This window comes from Plecotus auritus, assembly GCF_963455305.1.
Source record: "Plecotus auritus genome assembly, chromosome: 4".
Taxonomy (NCBI): domain Eukaryota; kingdom Metazoa; phylum Chordata; class Mammalia; order Chiroptera; family Vespertilionidae; genus Plecotus; species Plecotus auritus.
Window position 1 is genome coordinate 120,507,160 of NC_137775.1, and position 22,520 is coordinate 120,529,679.

General features: G+C 38.4%; 1 protein-coding gene across 5 annotated transcripts in view; it reads left to right on the forward strand.

The window, feature by feature from the left end:
* Nucleotides 1-22,520, forward strand: part of PTPRZ1 (protein tyrosine phosphatase receptor type Z1) — a 206,779-nt gene that overhangs the window by 129,150 nt on the left and 55,109 nt on the right. For 2 of the 5 annotated variants that reach the window (XM_080664026.1, XM_080664027.1), the window contains exons 9-12: nucleotides 4,383-4,567; nucleotides 5,960-6,086; nucleotides 13,799-13,845; nucleotides 18,169-21,730. In XM_080664026.1, coding sequence (XP_080520152.1) covers nucleotides 4,383-4,567; nucleotides 5,960-6,086; nucleotides 13,799-13,845; nucleotides 18,169-21,730 — 3,921 coding nt within the window. The remainder of the gene's footprint in view (nucleotides 1-4,382; nucleotides 4,568-5,959; nucleotides 6,087-13,798; nucleotides 13,846-18,168; nucleotides 21,731-22,520) is intronic. The other 3 variants (XM_080664029.1, XM_080664030.1, XM_080664028.1) reach the window with 2 other exon arrangements.

The window sequence follows — 22,520 nt, forward strand, 5'->3', positions numbered from 1 at the left end:
CTCTCTCTCCCTCTCCCTTCCTCTCTGTAAAAAATCAATACAATATATTTTTTAAAAAAGAAGTACGGGCTTACCTTTGGAATACATCCTGAAATATATATCTTTTCCCCATAAAAACCTGTATTTAAATATCTAAAGTACAAGATTGGGCTGCAGCTTTGTAACCTATTATTAAGTTTTTGATTATCAATAAACAAAGGGAACCCTGGCCAGGTGGTTCAGTTGGTTGGAACCTTGTCCCTACATCAAAAAAGGCTTCTGGTTCGATCCCCAGTCAGGACAACCGCAAACAATCAATGTTTCTTTCTCACATTGATGTCTCTCTCTCTCTCTCTCTCTCTCTCTCTCTCTCTCTCTCTCTCTCTCTCTGACCCCCCCTTTCTCTCTCTAAAATCAATTAAAAAACACACATACACATATCCTCCAGTGAGGATTAAAAATTTTTTTAAATAAAGAGAGTGTTGTTAACATACCATTTATAATTAAAAACTAAGTTCACTTTTTAAAATTACCAATAGGCTCTTATAGATCTATAAATAAGAAAGCAAATCAATGACAACCTAATGACAAATATAGCTTTCTTTTTTGGGATTCTTTTTACTAATGTTGATTCTTAAAATATGAAGCATCTGTGATTTCTACTATTATTAAATCGAGATAAACATAGACATCTGACCAAAAAAGTTGTGCAATTTAGAGAGTAGTCATTTGGGTATTTTGCAGTCATTTGGGCATTTATATTTTTCTCACTCAATTTTTATGATTTCTGGGAATGCACAAAAATTTTATGCATTTTAAGATTAATTTTGGGGGAAGAGAATAGTTCACTTTAAATCATTCTCATATTCTAAAACCTGGGATTGAATTTTTAGGACAAAATCTACAAATGATATAGTTTAGAATCACTTTTGTCCTTCCAGAAGGAACTTGGGAATCATTACAAGCAAAACTGAGGAATCTTGTTCCTACAATGACAGTTTATGTGAGTAGCTCACATATATTTTGAGATGATTTGGTGGTCTTCTGCCATCTGGTGGACTCTAATAGAAGTGTCACTAGGTAGAGGAAAGATAATGTAGTCTGGACCTAAATTAGAATATATTTTCTTATTATGAATTCATATTTTATGATAGTGGAAGAATCCTATTCTTATTCCCAAAGTAACACTTCACCCTAATTCCCTAATAAACAAAAAATAACTTCATAGTTTTTACAATAATAAATCCTGTCTCTAACTCATATGAAGCTATTCATGCACTTATGTATACAAAGTATATATGTTTATATTTTCCTGAATCATTCATATTCCATTACTAGCTAGTGTACATTTGCTGAAGTTCTTAATACTAAGTACTATATGTAAAACTTTTTCATTTATAAGGCCAATTGTTAGTTTTGTGTGCCCTCCTGTGTTCATGAGATAAACTACAGACTTGTACAGAGATGAAGACTTTGGTGACAATGCTATTAAGGCACATTTTCATTGAATCCTTGAAATATTTCTTAGAGCAGTGACAATTGGGTGACCTGAGTCAACTACATGATCTCAGCCAGACGCTTTGTAACTTTAAGTATCTCCTGAAAACAAAACCCAGATTCTGTGAGCTTATTACTTAATCCTGGGTCTTAGAGACCTCTCTCTCTCTCTCTCTGTCTTTTGCAGCTTGATCTGGTCTATGAAGAGATATACTTATTACTTTGCTTCATTTGTACAATATAAAATTTTATAATTTTCATTCTCACAATTAGCTCAAACTAGCACTTTATGAATGTGTTTCAGAAAGTCTCAGAGTACTCTTTCGTTGGGACTAAGTATTTGGCATCATTCTCAGCATAGGCTTGAATTCTATTCTAAGTCCCTGAAAGATTAAAAAAAATTTTTTTTTCAGATGAGATAAGCAAACTTTCTAATTCCATGAAATTAATTGCTTAATCGATTTATTATGCCAAAGTGGGATTTTTGTTAGCAGATCTGAAAAAATACTGAAATGATTGTTTTACTTGTTCTCCTATGGTTTTCTCTGGTTGCAAATTTTTAATTATTTCAAGGACTAGTGGCCTGGTGCATGAAATTCGTGCACAGGGGGAGGGGGGCATCCCTCAGCCGGGCCTGTACCCTCTCCAATCTGTGACCCCTCGGGAGATGTCCGACTGCCGGCAGTTAGGACATCCCTCTCACAATCCAGGACCACTGGCTCCTAACTGCTCGCCTGCCTGCCTGCCTGATTGCCCCTAACCACTCTGCCTGCCGCCCTGCTCACCCCCAACTGCACCACTCCCGGATTTCTCACCCCCAACGGCCCCCCCTTGCCAGCCTGCTTGCCCCCAACTGCCCCCCCGCCAGACTGATCACCCCCAACTTCCCTCCCCTCCTGGCCTTATCGCCCCTAACCGCCTCTGCCTCAGTCCTGCCACCATGGCTTTGTCCAGAAGGACATCCAGGAAGGTCTCCTGGAAGGTGTCCCAGTCTAATTATCATATTACCCTTTTATTAGTATAGATTTTCTGTCAGCAAAATGTCCAGTAGTAGGCCATATTTTATAATTGAAATTCTCCTCATCCCAGGCTAAATACATTGGTCATGTACCTAACAAGAGAAATAAAGGCATCATAAACTTGTAGATGTCCTTTGTGCATTTATTTCCAAAAATAATGCCAAATATTCAAGATAGCATTTTAGTCAATCCTATCTAATAAATAGAGAATATGCTAATTGACTGTCATGCCCTCACAAAGATGGTAGCGCCCACAGCCAATAAGGAGGGAATATGCTAATTGACTGCCAAGCCCTCAAAGATGGCGGCGCCCACAGACACAAGATGGCGGCACAGCCAGGCCTGCTCCCAGGCAGGTCCTGCCTGCTCTGTGTACCTGCCTCTGGAGTCCCCTAGTCCTCTCAGCCTCCCAGCCACCCAGGGCTGACCCAAGGCACAGGCAAGCCTTGGATGTCAGCTGCCCAGCCTCCCAGTGCCGGCCCGAGGTACAGACAAGCCTCGGATGGTGGCTGCCCAGCTGCCCAGGACTGGCCTGAGGGTCAGGTAACCATGGCCAGCCGAGGCTTGCACTGCTGGCAGTGGCAATAGCAGAAGTGTGATGGGGGCATTACCTTCCCCTGATCACCAGGTCGCCTCCAGCCCCTGAGGGATCCCAGACTGTGAGAGGGGGCAGGCCAGTCCTCTAGTCTAGAAATAAAAGGCTATGGCTTTTATGTTTATAACCTGCTAGAGAAGTTAAGAAAGACCAATTCAAAAAAACAATATAAGAGAAAATGCAATTAATCCAGTACTAAAACCAAGCAGACAAATGACACAGATCAGCAGAAGTCAGAGCATTTGACCTAGACCTTTTCTGAATGGAAATGTAGGACTTGAACAGTTACAGATAGGTGGGAAGGAAGAAGTATTTCATAGACAGGAAATGGCATAAACAAAAGCTCTGCAGCAAGTAAGTATAACTCTTTACATTCTTCTGAAATAAAATACAAAAAAATCATCTATTTATATGCTAAGTGTCCAACCATCTGGGTAATAATATCACATAGCAATGACCGGCTTCCTCTACCTAGCAACGACTAGCCTCCTTGCAGTTTCTTCAGCCCAGGAACATGACTTGCTTTATAGTCAGGTGGAAACATTTCACACTTTAACCAAATGCCTGTGAAGCATTTTCCCATGCCTGATCTCATTTGATCCTCACAGAAGTCCTGGAGTAGGTAGATAGGAGACTTGGTGGAATCCTATTTTCATTAGCCAGAAAATGGAGATTTAGAAAGCTTAGAAACTTGACCTGACTGAGAAGAAGTAAGAAATGGTGGACCTTGAAAATGACTTCAGGTTTTCTCACTGTGCAAAATATAGTCAAATACTGCTGCAGTTAAATATTTTACCCTTTATTCTCCCTGCATGATCTACAATAATAATCTGCTTCGTGTTGATATTTACTGCTGTGTTGCTGACAATTACCTGAAAGAGATGTTGGGGTGCTTCACTGAGTTGGAAAAAGTTTAGCTAAATCAGAAAGCAGGTCTAATTAAGCAAGTTTATTCTATATCTATAAAAGGCTAAGTTGACTTGTGCATGCATGATACATATAAAGTATTCACTGGTGCCAATTGCATGCCTGTGTTTCGATCTGTCATTGTCGATCGTGAATTTGGTTAACAATTCTATTATAGAGAAAGGGCAATAATAGTGATATTAAAAGATTTCTTCTAATTAACTTCCTTTCAATGTAGTGATATTAAAAGATTTCTTCTAATTTAACTTCCTTACTACCCAATGAATTCATGCACCAGGCCATTAGTAGAATATCATCTAGTACTTGTTAAAATCCTAGAGGCTGACAGCTGTATCAATAACTGTATTTTTTTTTTCTCTCTGAAGTTTGTAGCTCAGAACCAGAAAATGTTCAAGCTGACCCAAAGAATTACACCAGCCTTCTTGTTACATGGGAGAGACCTCGAGTCGTATATGATAACATGATCGAGAAGTTTGCAGTTCTTTACCAGCAGTTAGAAGGGGAAGATCAAACCAAACATGAATTTTTGACAGATGGCTATCAAGATCTGGTAACTATAAGATCAATTGTTTCTTATATTGATAATATTATACAGTAGTTTAATTTTCAAGGAAAGATTTTACAAGTGATTGTATATTGTTGCCCTCAGTTATTTAGAGTTGGTATGAAGGTCACCAGAGGGGAGGAAGAGGAGCAGAAGCTAGCCTAAATTATGTCAAATCTTACAGTGAATCACACTAGGTTGTTGTTTATGGTTTTAATTATGGAAGACCACCACTTTGCCAACAACAACATTACAGAGTAGACACAGATAGAAGGCTTAGGAACTAGAGACCCTCTAGTGTCACTTCTCTTCAGAAATAAAGGGACGGAAAGAGCAGTTAAATTCCTGGACTGTGATCTCACGGTTGTGGAAAGAACTGGGCTGGAATCCCCGTGCTCTGGTGCCATCATGTGTTATTTGCCCCTTCACATTACACCAGCACAAGGAAAATATAGTAGGGCTCTCCAAAGTTTTTTTGTTTTTTGTTTTGTTTTGTTGTTTTTTTGGCATCAAATTTGCAAGTAGCAACGAAATCAATTGAGACAGAACTTTCAGGACACAAGGCAGGTAAGCCTCGGGAAAGATCCACCTGCTTTACCTCCCTGCCCATGCACGTGAACTAAAGAAAATAAAGGACAGAGTCCTGCTGTGACCTGAGCATCTCAGTAGCCTGAGCATCTCAGACTTTGCCTGGGCAGGGAGTGTTGGAAGTGTTGGCTGTGGACTGGGGTTTCGTTGAGGCAACACCATCTGGGTGTGGCTCTAGGAAGATTGCACTGCAGGTCAGATACTGCACTCTGCATTCAGACAGCTAGAGTCCCACTTGCCTTAGGAAGCTGCCTTTAAACAAAAACTGTCCCTGTGATCATGGTGTTAACTACCATATGGACAAAATAGATCAAATTTGTTCCAACTTTTAGATTCACTTAACTAGAACAGAGACACTATGAACTTGGAAAATTGTGGAATTTATAGGAATATACTATTTTTCATTTCATAATAGTGTGATGATAATAATCCTGTTACTATCTGGCTTATATATTGTTAAGATTAGAAATAAGTTGTTTTTTCATTGTGTTTTCTTCACCTTTTGCTCCTTGCAAATGCTACATGTTTATTTGTCTAGAATATTAATTTGCAGATTTTGACACTCATGTATAACTTTTATGAGTTCTAGTTAAAAATGAAACTTTCTAAAACTAAATCAGATTTTTTTAAAAGCTAAAAAATGCCTAGTTTTCGGTAGGTTTTCCACTTAAAATTACATAAACATTTTCTTTGGTTAATAAGATATAAATATTTCTCATTTAATGAGAAAAAGTTTTCTAAGGACAAATGTGTACATGATATACTCCTTGAAAATAACACAGTTATAATTTATTGACATCTTTCTTTTAGGGTGCTATTCTCAGTAACTTACTACCCAATATGAGTTATGTTCTTCAAATAGTAGCCATATGCACTAATGGCTTATATGGAAAATATAGTGACCAGCTGATTGTCGACATGCCTTCCAATGACCTTGGTAAGTGCCCATCTAGCAAGCCTTTATATTACCTACATAAATGAGGCTAGTTTCATTATTGGATGCATTGGTGTTTTCTCTCTGCTTTTATATCCTTTGGGCCAGAAGGCAAAATGATTCTCTTTATAGTCTGGGTCACGGGTAATTTTGTGAAACATGGAAGCCATTTTTCATGCAGCAGGTCTGGGCAGGACAATCACTGAATTTATTCTGAATATTGAAATTTTCTATTTGTAAACTAAGAACAGGAAAACGTTTTGTAACGTCTGTGATGGTCATCAAATGAAAATAGCTGTGTAAACATTAAGACTTTTATTTTGGACAATGAGCTTTGGTTTCATTTGTGTTTATTTCCTTTTCAGCCCTCAAAGCATTTTGTAGTAAGTATATATATGATGCTGGGATTATGTAAGGTACTTTGGCATATCTAGACAAAGCACCTCAAGAGTTTATCTAGATATTTTTATTTACTTTTTGTGATTTGGTGGGGGTGGGAGTGCTTTCCTCTTAGTTGATTTCCTAAAAGCAAAACAAAAAGTTGGTTCTAATTATATTTTATTTGCATGCATCTTCTCTGAGTATTATGGGAAAATCTTTTGATCTCAAAACATATGCAATAATTAAATGAATTGCTATCATAATTTTACAATTTATAGATATACCTAATTAAACAAAAGTCTTCCTTTGCTAATATAAGCAGTTTTAAATAATAGAATGGAGTTAAATATGTATATATGCATATATTTATACATACATACACATACATATCCTAAATATGCATATTCATAAATATATTCAAAGATACATATATAAATCTAAATATTCTGTGGTCATCCTTATAATGAGGCAACTCACTGAAATTTTTACAAGTTTTTAAAGGAAATGGTTACAAATTACTTTAAGTATAGCATGTTTCAGTCTTACGTATGGATGGACAACTGATGTGTATTGAATTGCCTTGTGGTCCATATGCTACAGCACAAACTTTATTTAATAAATATGAGCTGTTCACTAATTACCTCATCTCAGTGTTCTTACTAGTTGAATTTTTCACTGAAAGAATATATGCTAGAGCATTAGACATTAGATTATGTATTTTTCCAACCAAAGGCTACAAAACTTGCCAAGATATTTCCCAAGTTAAAACATTGATGGCTAATGAATATTACTACTATCATGATGGCAATAAGGCGACCCAGCACTGACTGCCGCCGCCAAGGCGGGTGCGATGTGATTGGTCGGGGGGGCCCCACCGTCACCCCACGATAGCGCTGCAGAGGGAGGTCCAGGCCACCGGCCAGGTGGGGGCTCTGCGATCGTCCCAAAGAGGGAGGCCCAGGCTACCCACCTGGTGGCAGTGGGCGGGGCCTCTCTCTGAAGGGCAATCAATTGTGGGGCTCCCGGACTGCAAGGGGGCGCAGGCCGGGCTGAAGAGTCCCCCACTTCCTGAGTGGACGAATTTTGTGCACCGGGCCTCTAGTTATTTAATAATATTTCACATGGCCTGGGTATAAAAATCTTTCCTATTGCTCTTATTTAGCATTGTTTTTCAAAATCAGGTTACTTTTAAGTGGAATGTTAGCTCTAAGTCTTATTAAAAGGTGAGTATCAAATGAACTGACCATGGTTTCAGCTGTACCATCTCATGCTCCTCCACGGAATGTCATCCCTCACTCAGCAAAGTGCCCCTATTGATCCCCCCCACCAGAAAATGGCATCTTTAGCAGTGCAACACTGACCATGTTGGTCAGTATCATATGTGATATAGCATCCAAAAACCTCCTCTAATCCTATTGTGTCTTTTAAGATATGGATTATATTGAATATATTCACCTGATTTTACTATCTTGGTTTCATGCTATCTAATTTCTTTACATAAAACAATTTCCCAGTAGTTTACAAAAAACAATTACTGTTAGCTATTTATATTATACTCTTCCTTACTCTATCCACTATAGCGAAATTTCAGTCCACTATGGCAAAATTTTAAACGTTCTGAATGTTTTTTTCTTTTTGAGAAACTTATTGCATATGAAAAAATAGATCAAATGTCTATTTTTTATAGAAGTGATTTCTGAGTGATCCTTTTAGACTGAATCTATATTGGCACAAAGTAAAATACTCTTGTATCATTTGTAGCACTTTCACATTTGTACAAAATAATCAATATTATAACTTAATTTCTATTTATTTAAAGGGTCGGGACACTATTGAGCTAATGAGATGCTAGTGTGGACACACCATTTAATCTCCAAGAATGTTTCAGTCCTTTAAAACATTTTATATTGTAATGATGTTTTAGTAGAATATGGTATTCGATTTATGTTTCACTATGATATTCATTTTAAAAACCAAGGGTTAAAAACAGATAAATGATCCTTTAATTATTCTTTCAAAAACTACTTCAGCAAAAGTCAATTTACCCAAAATTTTGGGTCTTCCTGTTTTATATAGAAAAACGATTAGTTCTCTTACAACTCATCCTTTCTGATCTTAAAGGCTGCAGAATCATTCTAATCAATATGTTTTCAATTCATTATTGAAATTACATTATGTTAAATATTGTTTCTTTGGTAAATACACCACAGTAAAAGTCATGGTTTAGTGTGATGGTACCTTTGTGAAGTTTGTAATTTATGTGGCTAAAATAGATGTAAGATTTGAGTTTGCTTATTTCATTGTCTTTGTTAGTACCATTTCATCCTGTTTATCATGTTGTTTCATTACTTTAGTAACCTTGTAATATGTCCTATTGAATTACTCTATTATTATTTTGGATAAACTGTTTTCTAAATACTGTATTGTTTATTGCTTCTGCTCAAAAGAAATGAAGGAGGTCATTTATAATTGCCCTTATTCTTTCAATCAATGATTTCAAATATTTTAATCAATATCTGTGAAGGAAACCTCAATCTTTCAAACTGTGCATTTAACTTTGGCTCCTTTGATTAAGTTATTGCTTTGCATTAAATTATATTTGTTGTGTACAACAGTATCACCATAAACTAGGGGCCATTAAATATTATTAGAATCTGCTGTTTTAAAATAAATGCATAAATTCATATTCATAAACAATTTAACTTTTTCAAGGAAAACTTTTTAAGGTTAAACAGAAAGAACAGTCTTTTCAAATACTTTGCAGAAAATTATATTTATAAATAAATAATTTGTAAATATTGTTTCTATTATAACGGAAATAATTGTATTTGTTTCTTTTCTATAATGTAGAGCTAATTACTATACATTTGTAGGTACATGTTTTAGGGCCTTGGTAATTATGAGCTCAATTTAAATGCATGATGAATTAAATCAACACATTTTTCTGTTATTGTGTGCTTTTCAGTTGTGTAACAATTGTCTTTGTTAAAGCACTCTACATCTGTCCTTATCCTGCCTGTACGCTATGGCTAATATAATATAATATCACAGTTTGAAGAGATCACAGTCCACATTGCTTTCACTTTTTGCACTGTGAAACTTGGCTTACCTTCAAGCAATTAAATAAGTCTTTCTTGCCAACCTACTCTAGTGTTGCTTTTTTTGTGTGCTATGGAATATTAATGTCTAACTAACAGGCTCTTTTAGAAAATCTGGCATTATAAGTACCGAAAACCAAAACCAGAATGAGTCAAGAGCTTTTGTTCAGTTATCACACAAATATGAATTTTAAGTATTCACTAAAAAAAAAAAAATACTGACAATTTTGGCTGTTGGACTTTTACAGCCCTCATGGGATCTACTTTGATGAAGGGAGAGGATTCTGTAAAAAAGCGTAATTTTTTTCACTATTATATATGATTGTAGTATCTGAGTCAGACCAGTGGATACTAAAACATCAATTACTACTTGTGAGGAAACAGCAGGCCAAAGGGTACCCAATATGAGACCTTGTGCCAATCGCTAGAGTTTGACCTTGGCTGCTATGAACTCTCAGACCCAGAAGTCTGACTTACAAATCTCCAGGATGATAGAAACTATCTCCCAAAATTATTTTATTTCAAAATTGTTCTGAAGAGATTCAGCAAAAAAACTTCTGGATTATTTGGAGGGGGTGTTGAAGTGTTGCTGGGTAACCCCAGAATTTCAGTTAATTAAAATGATCTGAGTTTAATAGGAAACCAGAATTATGGTCTTTCAAAGTGTGTATATACTTACCAATATGAAGGCCCACACATGGGGTATTCACCCATAAGAGTGCCTTGAAACAGAAAGGGATCAAAAGGCTATGTGAGTGCATACATGCTGCCCCTAGGGCCAAAGAGAACTTATTCTTTTTTTAAATATATCTTTATTGATTTCAGAGAGGAAGGGAGAGGGAGAGAGAGATAGTAACATGAATGATGAGAGAGAATCATTGATCAGCTGCCTCCTGCACTGGAGATTGAGCCTGCAACTCAGGCATGTGCCCTGACCAGGAATGGAATGATGACTTCCTGATTCATAGGTCAATGCTCAACCACTGAGCCACACTGTTCAGGCAGAACTTCAACTTCTTAATGCAGTAAACAGCAAACACAGAGTAGAACTCACTTATACTTTAGGGATGTGTTTGGGTAAAATCATGTATTTTAACTTTTTAGGATCCATAATCCATATAGTTAATTTATACTCTGGCAAAATGATACAAATAAATGCAGTTAACACAGAGAATATTGAAAGAGAAAAAAATCAGTCATCAATGTGATCATTATGTATACTCTCCCCCAACCCTGACAATGAATAAGAAAATAACCTTTACTCACTACAAGTATAGAGTTAGGTGAAGTTAGGCCTTTTTTATTTTTTATTTATTTTTTTAAATATGTTTTATTGATTTTTTACAGAGAGGAAGGGAGAGGGATAGAGAGTTAGAAACATTGATGAGAGAGAAACATCGATCAGCTGCCTCCTGCACACCTCCTACTGGGGATGTGCCCACAACCAAGGTACATGCCCTTGACTGGAATCAAACCTGGGACCCTTAGTCCGCAAGCCAGCGCTCTATCCACTGAGCCAAACCAGTTAGGGCAGTTAGACCTTTTTTAAAAAAAAATTTTTAACACTTCCTTAAGCATATTGAAGAAAAAAGACTACCTTTGAGATTTTTGCTCCTAGCTTCTACACAGAGATAGAGCAACAGTATAATATATGTATCACCAAGTATTTGATTCTGATTTGCCCTTATTAACATTAAAGTATTTTAAAAGTCCACAAAAAGAAGTGACTGCATTTGAAAGCATTGTCAGTCAAATTTTGCATTGTCTGACTGCTGAATTTGAAGATTTTACATGCATGACCTTCTTAAATTGCAGTTTTTACAAAGTCATATTGAAGTTATGTGTCTCTCACAGTTTAGTTGCCTCCCACTTTAAATTCACATGTAGTGTTTCCTGCTTCCCTTGGTGGTTATAGAGACTCAATTGTTTCAGACTATTGAGATCACTTTCATTTGGTAACCTAAGGAATAAAGAGCATGAAAAACATGGTGAGGAAGGGGTTTCAAACAAAAATAGAAAAGAGAGAACAGTAATAATCCAAACATCCAAACTCCTTCTGTTTTGGTCAGTTTTAATAAGAAAAAACATTGAGAGCTAAAATTTAAGATTTGTTGTTCTCAGGGAATATTTTCATTTTTACAGCACAGAAAATTGTTAGGGGTAAGTAACTTTGAAATAGCTAACTAGGAAAGAGTATTAATTTTATCTAAATTTTTTTGAAATTCATGCATACCACTGTATCTTATGGTTTTACATTTCTGAACAGCTAGAAATTTCCTGATTAAAAATAAACTCAAGAAAGTCTATGTTATAAAATGGGCCTGGGTTTGAGAAACATTTATTGTTAGTTCAGTCATGCCTTTGAAAATTCTATAGAGCTTGCATTTTCTTTGAGGATATAGAGAGGCATAAGACAGAACATAAACAGCATGGGGATAGTGAAGAGCATAAACTTTGGCAACGGAGTGAGATTTTATAAAATAACTAGAGGCCTGGTGCACGAAATTCGTGCACTGGGGGTGTGTGTCCCTCAGCCCAGCCCTGTACCCTCTCCAATCTGGGACCCCTCAAGGGCAGTCAGACATCCCTCTCACAATCCAGGACTGCTGGCTCCCAACCACTCGCCTGCCTGCCTGCCTGATTGCCCCTAACTGCTTCTGCCTGCCAACCTAATCACCCCCTAACCACTCTCCTGCCAGCCTGATTGACACCTAACTGCCCTCCCTTGCCAGCCTGATCGCCCCTAATTGCCCTCCCCTGCAGGCCTGGTTGTCCCTAACTGCCCTCCTCTGCTGGCCTGGTCTCCCCCAACTGCCCTCCCCTGCTGGCCCTGTAACCCCTAACTGCCCTCCCCTGCAGGCCTGATTGCCCCAAATTGTCCTCTCTTGCAGGCCGGGTTCCCCCCAACTGCCCTCCCCTGCAGACCTGGGTCCCCCCCTTGCTGGCCTGATTGCCCACAACTGCCCTCCCCTGCTGGCCTGGGTCCCCCCAACAGTCCTTCCTGCAGGCCTGGTCTCTCCCAACTGCCCTCCTCTGCTGGCCCAGTCACCCCTAACTGCCCTCCCCTGCTGGTCTAATTGCCCACAACTGCCCTCCCCTGCTGGCCTGGTTCCCCCCCCAGTACTCCTTCCCTGCAGGCCTGGTCTCTCCCAACTGTCCTCCTCTGCCAGCCCGGTCACCCCTAACTGCCCTCCCCTGCTGGCCTGATCACCCACAACTGCCCTCCCTTACAGGACATCTTGTGGCAGCCATCTTGCATCCACATGGGGACAGCCATATTTGACCATATGGGGGCGGCCATCTTGTGTGTTGGAGTGATAGTCAATTTGCACATTACTCTTTTATTATATAGGATAGCAATAAGAGCAACCTCGTTGTAATAATGCTCCCACCCTCACAGTTAGCTTGTCTCCCTAGGCAGCTCAGATGGAGAGTGAGCAGGAATCCTCTGTTACCCAGTAATTTGGCAGTGGGGCTAGGTCTCTTGTTGGAGAGAGAGAATCAGCTCCTAACCTTTTCTAATATTTACAGACAGATCTTGTTTTAAGATTCATATGTCCATGTACTAGAAATATGCTGATTCTAGTCCATTGGAAAATGGACTTGAATGATCCTGGTCATTACATTCTTTGGATGGGCAGCATTAGCTGAGTTTCCCTGGGGAGGAGGCGGGTAACACCAGCCCAGCCCCGACCTGCTAGAAAACACGCTCCATTTCACCTGAGGCAGCACCCTGTGTACAATTAGTTATGAGCACAAATCTGAAGAATTAAAAGAAGCAGCTGACCCTTAGTCAGAAGATGAACTTAAGGAATAGTAGCTGAATGAGAAAGTAAGTCCTGTTACTTCTCCCCCAAACCTCTGTCATCTCCCCAACTATGCTTTCATCAGCTCTGCAAAGGTTGTAAGTAAATCTGCACTGATGAAAATTCTTTTATTTTTTTATACTCAGAACATCAGCCTCACTGCCCCCCTCTTCCTTCTTAGTTTCGATCACACTGGGGTGGGAATGGGGAAGGGAGTTGGATTGGATTCATTATATGTAGTGTTGCGTTATATAGCGTTCAGTAGTGTTGAAAACTGAAATTCAAAATTTTTATTTGGACAGATTCTGTATTTTCAAAGCTAACGGTCTTTTTTTTTTTTCCGTCTTTTTTCTCTTTCCATCCAAAGGTAAACCCACATGGCTAAAATAGTTGAATAAAAATTTTAATAATTTTGTTTTTAATTTTGTAGAACTTGACTTCTTTCCTGAATTAATTGGAACTGAAGAAATAATCAAGGTATCATAGCTGTATTTTATATTCAAATGTTTTAAACTTTAAAAATCTATTATGAATTATTCATTAGGTTTCAGATATTACTTTAATAAAAATTTGTGTTGCATTAGTTTTTATAGGGTTGGTTGATGAGCTTCATAGATAGTCATATAATTGGTATACAGAATTTTTAAATGAAGAACTTAGAAGACACTTTAATGGGTACAATAAAAATAATAGAGATACAAAAGATTTGGTGATAATGAAAAATGAATCTTAAAAATAATTATAGCTATGAACTATAGCTATAAATCAGAAATTTTTCAGTGTCAAATTTTTCAAAAAGAATAAAATAATATCAGTTCTTTTTTTCCAGTTGCATTTTTATTTTTTTATTCTTAATATTACTACAGTTTATTTATAACTAACTTAACTAATGATTAATAGATTGATAATAAATATGGGCCAAAATATAAATTGAATATATTTTTTGCCCATTTAATTTGAATATTTGTGTTTGGACTATTCAGATGATAATGTTTGTTCTTCAAGTAAAGGGGTAATTAAAAATATTTATACATTTTAACGTTGTCTTAATTTTTAAAAGATAGAGAAACTGACTGATGTATCTTATATTTAATCCTAAACCCAAATGCACTATTCATCTTAACTGAGATTATATGTTTTAATCCAGGTGCTGTTGTTAATGTAGTATGAATGTATGCATATGTACATATATATGTGTGCGATCATAAAGTGTGATAACCAATGCTATTATCTAGCAATAAGTAGCAATTAGGTTGTGTTTTATATGTATAATTACCTCAATACTTTATATAATTTACAGCAATTCTCTCTTGCAAAGGATTATTTTACCAAAATAGCCAGTTCATCTATTAACAAGAGTTCATAGAATTCAGCTAAGGGTATCTTTGTGTGAGTGTGTGTGCCTGCATGCTTGTGTGCACATGCGTGTGGATATGTATGTGCCTAGAAATTATCACCAGAATCAAGCCAAAGGCAGGAAAAAGAAAATATTTTTACACTGTAAATTCAAATCTTTAGTTTGTGTCTTAGACTGGAAGTCTGGGATTAAGGTGCCAGCACGATCAGGCTCCGGAGAGAGCCTTCTGGGTGCAGGCTGCGCACTTCTCCACATGGTAGAGAGCAGAGCAGAAGAAGCAAGCTCTCCCATGACTCTTACAAAGGCAGTGATCCCACTCATGAGGATTCCCCCTTAAAGCCTAATTTTAACTACCCCCCCAAGACCCCCACCTCCTGATGCCATCACATTGGGAGGGTAGAATTTCAACAGATGATTTGGGTGGGGGTAGGCAAAAACATTCAGTCCATAACACTGTTCACTTTCATTGATTCATGCAGGAATGAATGATAGAGGTTGGCGAATATCTGGAATGTATTTGTAGTGGGTTTAAGCCTGTATATGGAAATGAATAGTTGGGGGGTATTTCTCAGATCCTCTTTAAACAGAATTGTATGACTTTGAAAGACAAAGTATCTCCAGCATAATCAAGGCTTTCCAATGATTTTTGAAAAATGGAAGTTGTGAAGGATAACAGGCGTAGCACAGATCAAAACCACAGTGGAAGAGAGACTCACAATAACTCCATAAGAAATAGAGGAGAAATAGCCATTAAAATATTCGTATAATCATAGAACATGACTTACATATTCTTCTTGAAATGCTGACAAAAGGCAGTATGGCCTCATAGAGATTTGCAAGATTGGATGGGTAGGATTAATAAATGATCCGTCACCTTCATCAGATTCTGGGAGGTATCTGAACTTCATAAAGTCTAAAATCTGCTAGAAAAGAGAGAACTAGAAGAGAGGTGTGTGTCTACCCACATATAGTAATTTTTCCAGATTTAACAGAAGAAGGAGGTGTGTAGTATTATGTTTTAAGAAAAATTTAATAGAAATCTACATAGCTTATGGTAGAAGATAATAAAGTGTGTTTGTATAAGCAAAGAGAAAGAGAAGCAATGCTATTGTGGGATTTAATAGAAATTGTTAGATCATATAGAGAATATAGATGATGTCTTTTGGGAACTTTGGTTGAGAAGGGGAGGAAAGGGTGGAATAATAACAAGAAGTTAATTAGAGAGGGTGGGGTTGATAGGTCCCTGTTTTGGGTGTTTTAGTGTTAGGAGGAGGTATGTGTTTGTCTATAGCTTCTATTTTCCCTGTAAACAGTAAGGTAAATGAAGGGAGAGGAGAGGAAAACAGAGGTTTGAATAGAGCAGCAAAGGGGTTGAAAGAGTCTTGGCAGAGGATAAGAACATGGAGTGATACCAGAAACTAGGCACAAACCCAGATTTGCAAAAATGAGGATGAGTTGAGAAAATCCATCTTGTTAAACTTAACACTGATCCTCAGCAAAACTTTCAATCAGATTATAAAACAAATTTTTAAGAACTTCTAGGGAAAGAAGAGATATCTGGCACCAACAAATTTTCCCCGAGAGTGAGTCAAGGAAATCTATTCTCATTTCCTTTTTTATGAAGTGTTGGGGCTTGTAGATTAAGTGAGTATTTTATTCAGGAAAATTATTTGGTGAAAGCACTTGGGTTGTTCTTATGAACAAGATATTAAACAATGCAAAATTACATGAAGATAATACTGACCACTAGTGAGGCAATTTGTCTAGGCCCTAGGGGACCTAAAAGAATATTTATTTTTAGCACCAATACAATCTAGATCATTAAAGCTGAAATACTTCTCACAATTGTCATATATATGTTTTAGAAAATACTTAAAATCAAAAGAATTAAGTTCTGAATATGAAAACTTGTTTTAACCAATGCAGCTTTTCATGTGTAAGAGACATAATCATGAACACACATGGTTTAGGAATCAGATATTATCTACTGATATTGGTCAGGTTCTACTGATGAATTTGTACTCAGTCACTTTTTTCTTCTTTTAAGGGACATGGCCCTAAAAGATCTAATAGATGACAATGCTAACAAACTGACAAATCATATCTCATATGGGCTAAAAATATCATATTTTGATACTTTTGGCAGTTTCGTTTCTAAATATATAATTAGACATGTTATAAAATGAACAGTTTTTTTAAAAAGGCAAATCAAAACCAGAAAGTATGGGTCTTTGTTGACCTCTCGCCAGATTGTTCCTGGGCCATTATAATGACTAAGTGGTCATGAAAGGCTGGGTCACCTGAATGGTGTTTCCAAAGAAAACACAAAATTAAATAACTAGCACTAGAAATGTATTTTGACAAGTTGTCTCTAAAATGTCTGCCTAAGTCTTAAGTGGAAAGTATTTCAAACAAAATGAAAAACAAAAAATAAAAACCTCTTGCTATTATGAGGGCTTAAAAATTGTGATTTATTCTTAATATACACAATGAAATATTCTGAATGTGCAACTACTTTAGTCTTTGAAATAAGTTGTTTTATTGACATTTCATATTACAAAGAAGCTAATTCCTATTTAGTTTGTTGTCAGATGCACTGAACAGAGAAACATAAAACAAAAAATAATAAATACTATGTTAAATAACACTCCCAGTAAATAAATGTAACTACAATGTGTCTTCCTTTCAAAGCTGTGGTATCCATTAATTTAATTACTTCGTTACATAGCACTAAAATAAAGGCAGCCATAAATAGGATGTTTTCATTAAATTTAATTACTCTCTCTAGAGGGTGGATGATAAAGGTTATAGGATAGAGCAGCGATTTTCAACCTATATGCCGGAACACTTTTTAAAACATGCAATACCTGACTGTTTAATTAGAGGCACTGACCTCTTTTCCCTTAGATTGTCAAATAAAAAAAATGACAACATCCCAGCCGGTGTGGCTCAGTGTTTGAGCAGCACCTATGAACCCGGAGGTCACTGTTCGATTCCCAGTCAGGGCACATGCCCAGGTTGCCATTCAATCGCCAATAGGGAGCGGGCAGAAGGCAGCAGATCAATGATTCTCATCATTGATGTTTCTATCCTTCTCTTCCTCTCCCTTCCTCTCTCTGGATAAAAAAGAAAAAACATATTTGAAAAAAAAATGACAACAGCCAACCCAATAACCATCCAGTGTGAATGAAACAAAATTATACCTAATTGTTTCAGCAGATTGGAAAAAAATATAATATATTTTTTGGTGGACCACAGAATTTTAGTAATTAGTTTTGTTTTAATCATGAGATGAGAAAGCCTTCTCTGGAATGGTGCTTTATGGGGAGTCCCCGAGATCCAACGAATGAAGATTAGCAGTATAATGCAGTATAAGATATTATTGAGATTTAGCTGTTCTCTTATTCCCTTATGTTCCATTAAATCTTGTTTGCTTTTCAAAGGAGGAAGAAGAGGGAGAAGACACTCTTGTAAATCCTGGTAGAGACAGTGCCACAAACCAAATAAGGAGAAAGGAACCCCAGAGTTCTACCACAACAAACTACCATCGCATAGGGACTAAATCCAATGAGGCCAAGACTAACCGGTCCCCAGCACGAGGAAGTGAATTCTCTGGAAAGGGTGATATTCCCAACACGTCTTTAGATTCCATTTCCCAACCAGTCACTGAATTAGCCCCAGAAAAAGAGGTTTCTTTGATATCACGGACTGGGACCAAACCTCCTCCACTTCACACTCTGGAAGGCACTTCAGCCTCTAAAACTGTTCTCAGATTTCCACAGAGGAACGTGTCTGGGACTGTGGAATCTTTAAGCACAGCTTCTATAATGGAATCTCAAGAGGTATCGACTGATCTCGGTGACGAAGAGAGTTTACTCGCCAGTGTCAAGCTCGACACGGGAGCTGATGATTCTTCAGGCTCCAGTCCCACCACTGCTGCTGGGCCATTCACCTCTGAGAACATATCCCATGGGTATGTATTTTCTTCAGACAACCCAGAGGCCATCACTTATGATGTACTTATACCAGAACCTACAAGAAATGTTTCCGAAGAGTCAGCGTCGTCGGGTTCAGAAGAATCCCTCAAAGACCCTTCCGTGGAGGGAAGTGTGTGGTTTCCTGGCCCCACAGATGGGAGGACACCGCCCGATGTTGGATCAGGTGGCGAGGGCCTTCTCCAGACTAATCCCACCGAGATCCCTGTGGACGCATCTGAGAAGACAGCCGAGTCCTCTTCTCCAGGCCCATGGGTGTCCCAGGGTCCCTCGGTCACAGATATGGAAATGCCACTTTATTCTTCTTTTGCCTTCTTCCCCACCGAGGGGACACCTCGCGCTTTTACTCCGTCCTCTGGGAAACGTGATTCGGTGCCCACTGTCAACGTGGTCTATTCGCAGACCACCCAGCCAGTGTACAATGGTGAGACACCTCTTCAGCCTCCCTCCAGTAGTGACGCCTTTCCTCTAGTCACCCCTCTGTTGCTTGGCGATCCGATCCTCGACACTCCCCCTGCTGCTTCGAGTAGTGATCCGGCCTTGCATGTGACGGCTGTATTTCCCAGTGTCCCTGTGTCATTTGAATCCATCCTGTCTTCCTTTGATGGTGCGCCTTTGCTTCCATTTTCCTCTGCTTCCTTCAGTAGTGAATCGTTTCGCCATCTGTACACAGCTTCTCAGATCCTTCCACAAGTGACCTCCGCTGGGGAGAGTGCTGAGGGGTCCCTGCATGCTTCTCTGCCAGTGGCCGGGGGTGATGTCCTGTTAGCGCCCAGCCTTGCCCAGTACTCTCCTGTGATGTCATATCAGGCCACTCCTCCTGCTGCTTCAGAGACATTGGAATTTGGTGGTAGTGAAGCTGGTGTCCTTCATAAAACGCGTCTGTCTCCTCAAGCTGAGCCATCCAGCAGTGATGTCACCATGCATGCACGTTCTTCAGGGCCCGAGCCTTCCTATGCCTTGTCTAATGCCGAGGCCTCCCGACACCTCTTCACTGTTTCTTACGGTTCTGCAATACCTGTGCATGATTCTGTCGGTGTGTCTTCTCGGGGTTCCTTACTTAGCAGTCCTAGCCACACACCCATGCCTCAGCCTTCGTTAATATCCCCAACCGCACCATTGCTACAGTCCACTCATGGCCTCTCTGGTGATGGGGAATGGTCTGGAGCCTCCTCTGATAGTGAATTTCTTTCACCTGACACAGATGGTCTGACAGCCCTTAACATTTCTTCACCTGTTTCTGTAGCTGAATTTACATATACGATATCTGTGTTTGGTGATGATGATAATAAGCTGCTCTCTCAAAGTGATGTAGTAGATGGAAATCAGACTGAACTGCACATTTCTCCTTTCACTGAGATGGGTTCTCATCCTGAAAGCACAGTCATGCCCGGCCTGCACAGTAATGTAAATAAGTTACAAGAATCCCCTATTTCCATTTCTAACACAAAGGGCATACCTCCAGGCTCGCTTGCTTATAATGCCACTAAGGTTTTTGATCATGAGATTAGTCAATTTCCAGAAAATAACTTTTCAATTCAACCTACACATGCTGTATCTCAAGCATCCGGTGATACTTCTCTTACACCTGTGCTTAGTGCAAACTCAGAGCCAGCACCCTCTGACCCTGCTTCTAGTGAAATGTTATCTCCTTCAACTCAACTCTTATTTTATGAAGCCTCCGCTTCTTTTAACCCTGAAGTATCGCTGCAACCTTCTGATGTTGACACATTGCTTAAAACCGCTCTTTCAGCTGTGCCTAGAGATCCAATATTGGCTGCATCCCCCAAGGTTGATCACATTAGTCCTACAATATTGCATCCCATGGCATCCAATTCTGCTTCAAGTGAAAACATGCTACACTCTACATCTGTACCAGTTTTTGGTGTATCACCTGCTTCTAATATGCCTGCTGCCTCACTTCAAAGTGTAACCTTTTCTTATGCAAATAAGAAAGATGTTGAACCAGTCTTGCTTAAAAGTGAAAGTTCCCAGCAAGTGGTACCTTCATTGTTCAGTAATGATAAGTTCTTCCAAACTGCCAGTTTGGAGATTAACCATGCCTTTCCCCCAAAAGGAAGGCAGGCATTTGCTACTCCTGTTTTATCGATGGATGTACCTCCCAATACACTTTTAAATAAGCTTGTGTATCCTGATGAAGTCTTTACCTTCACCAAGGGTTCCATTACTGAGGAGGTATTGGCTGGTATTCCAACAGTTGTTTCTGATACACTTTTAACTGCTGATCATTCTGTTACTTTTGGAAATGTGCATGTTTCTATTCCAGCTGCTTTTCCCAACAAAGATGGTTCTGTTGCCACAACCAAGTCGCTGTTTCCTTCTAAAACAATTTCCGAGCTGACTCACAGTGCCAGATCTGATGCTGAGTTAGTGGGTGGTGGTGATGATCGTGATACTGATGATGATGTTGTTGATGATGATGATGGTGATGATGATGACAGAGAGAGAGATGGCTTAGCTGTAAATAAGTGTATGTCCTGCTCCTTCTATAGAGAATCCCAGGAAAAGGTGATGAATGATTCAGACCCCAAGGAAAATGGTCTTGTGGATCAGAATAACCCAATACCATACTCACTGTCTGAGAAGTCTGAAGAAGAAAGTAAAGTCACAGTTGTGACCTCAGAAAGTCAGACTTATATGCACAGAAGTTCTAATAAATCACCATCAACAAATGTGCTCTCCCAAAAGCACAATGATGGAAAACAGGACAATGACATTCAGACTGCTAATGCCCTGCTTCCTTTCACCCCAGCATCTACAGCATGGGCCATTCTTACAGGTGACGAAGAGAGTGGATCAGGGCAAAGTATCTCAGATAGTCTTAATGAGAACAAGACCGCCACAGGTTTCAGTTTTCCAGATGTTAATGAAAGAGCTGTGGCTGGGGTCCTGGAAGCAGGTGACTCAGAAATAACCCCTGGATCCCCACAGTCCTCAGCACCGACTGTTGCTAGCAGGCACTCAGAAGTGTTCAACATTTCAGAGGCAGGTTAGTTGTGGATCAAAGGGATAGACTGAGGCTGGTGGTTTTCTTCCTCAAAAAATAGAAAAATCATGAAAACATAGAAATTTGGTAAAATGATGTATCGGTTTTTAACCAAAACTTCAAATCAATTTACAATTTTTAGAGTATGATTTTGTTCATTACTTCAAATGAATACTCAATATGTTGGGTTTTTGTTGTGTTTTTGGTTTTGTTTTGTTTTGGTTTGGTTTTTTTTTTTTTTTTTTTTGCTTTTTATTAAAATATTGTTGGCATACCATGTTGTGTTAGTTTTAGGTGTACAACATAGGGATTCAACATTTATATACCTTATGATGTGTTCACCATGACAAGTCTATTAACCATCTGTCACAGTGCAAAATTATTATTCTATTATTGACTATTTCCTATGCTGTACACTACACCCCTGGGTCTTATTTATTTTATAACTGGAAGTTGCCCTTCTTATTCCCCTTCACCTTTTTTCAGTCATTGCCCCATTTCCCCACCCCAACTCCAGCAGCCATCACAGTTTGTTCTCTGAATCTGAGTCTGTTTCTGTTTTGTTTGTTTTGGTCTTTAATTCTCTGCAAAAGAGAGAAAGTGACTTTTATTTATTGTCAGTTTTTCATGTTCTACATGATGCCTGTTGTATGTGGGAGCAATTACGCGTGCATAATATATTTTTACTTATCCTGCTTTTTAAATGATAGATTAAAGTGTGCTATTTTTAGATGATTTTAATTTTTATATTTACTTATGTTCTAAAATAAGTTGTAAATGAATTCTATTGAAT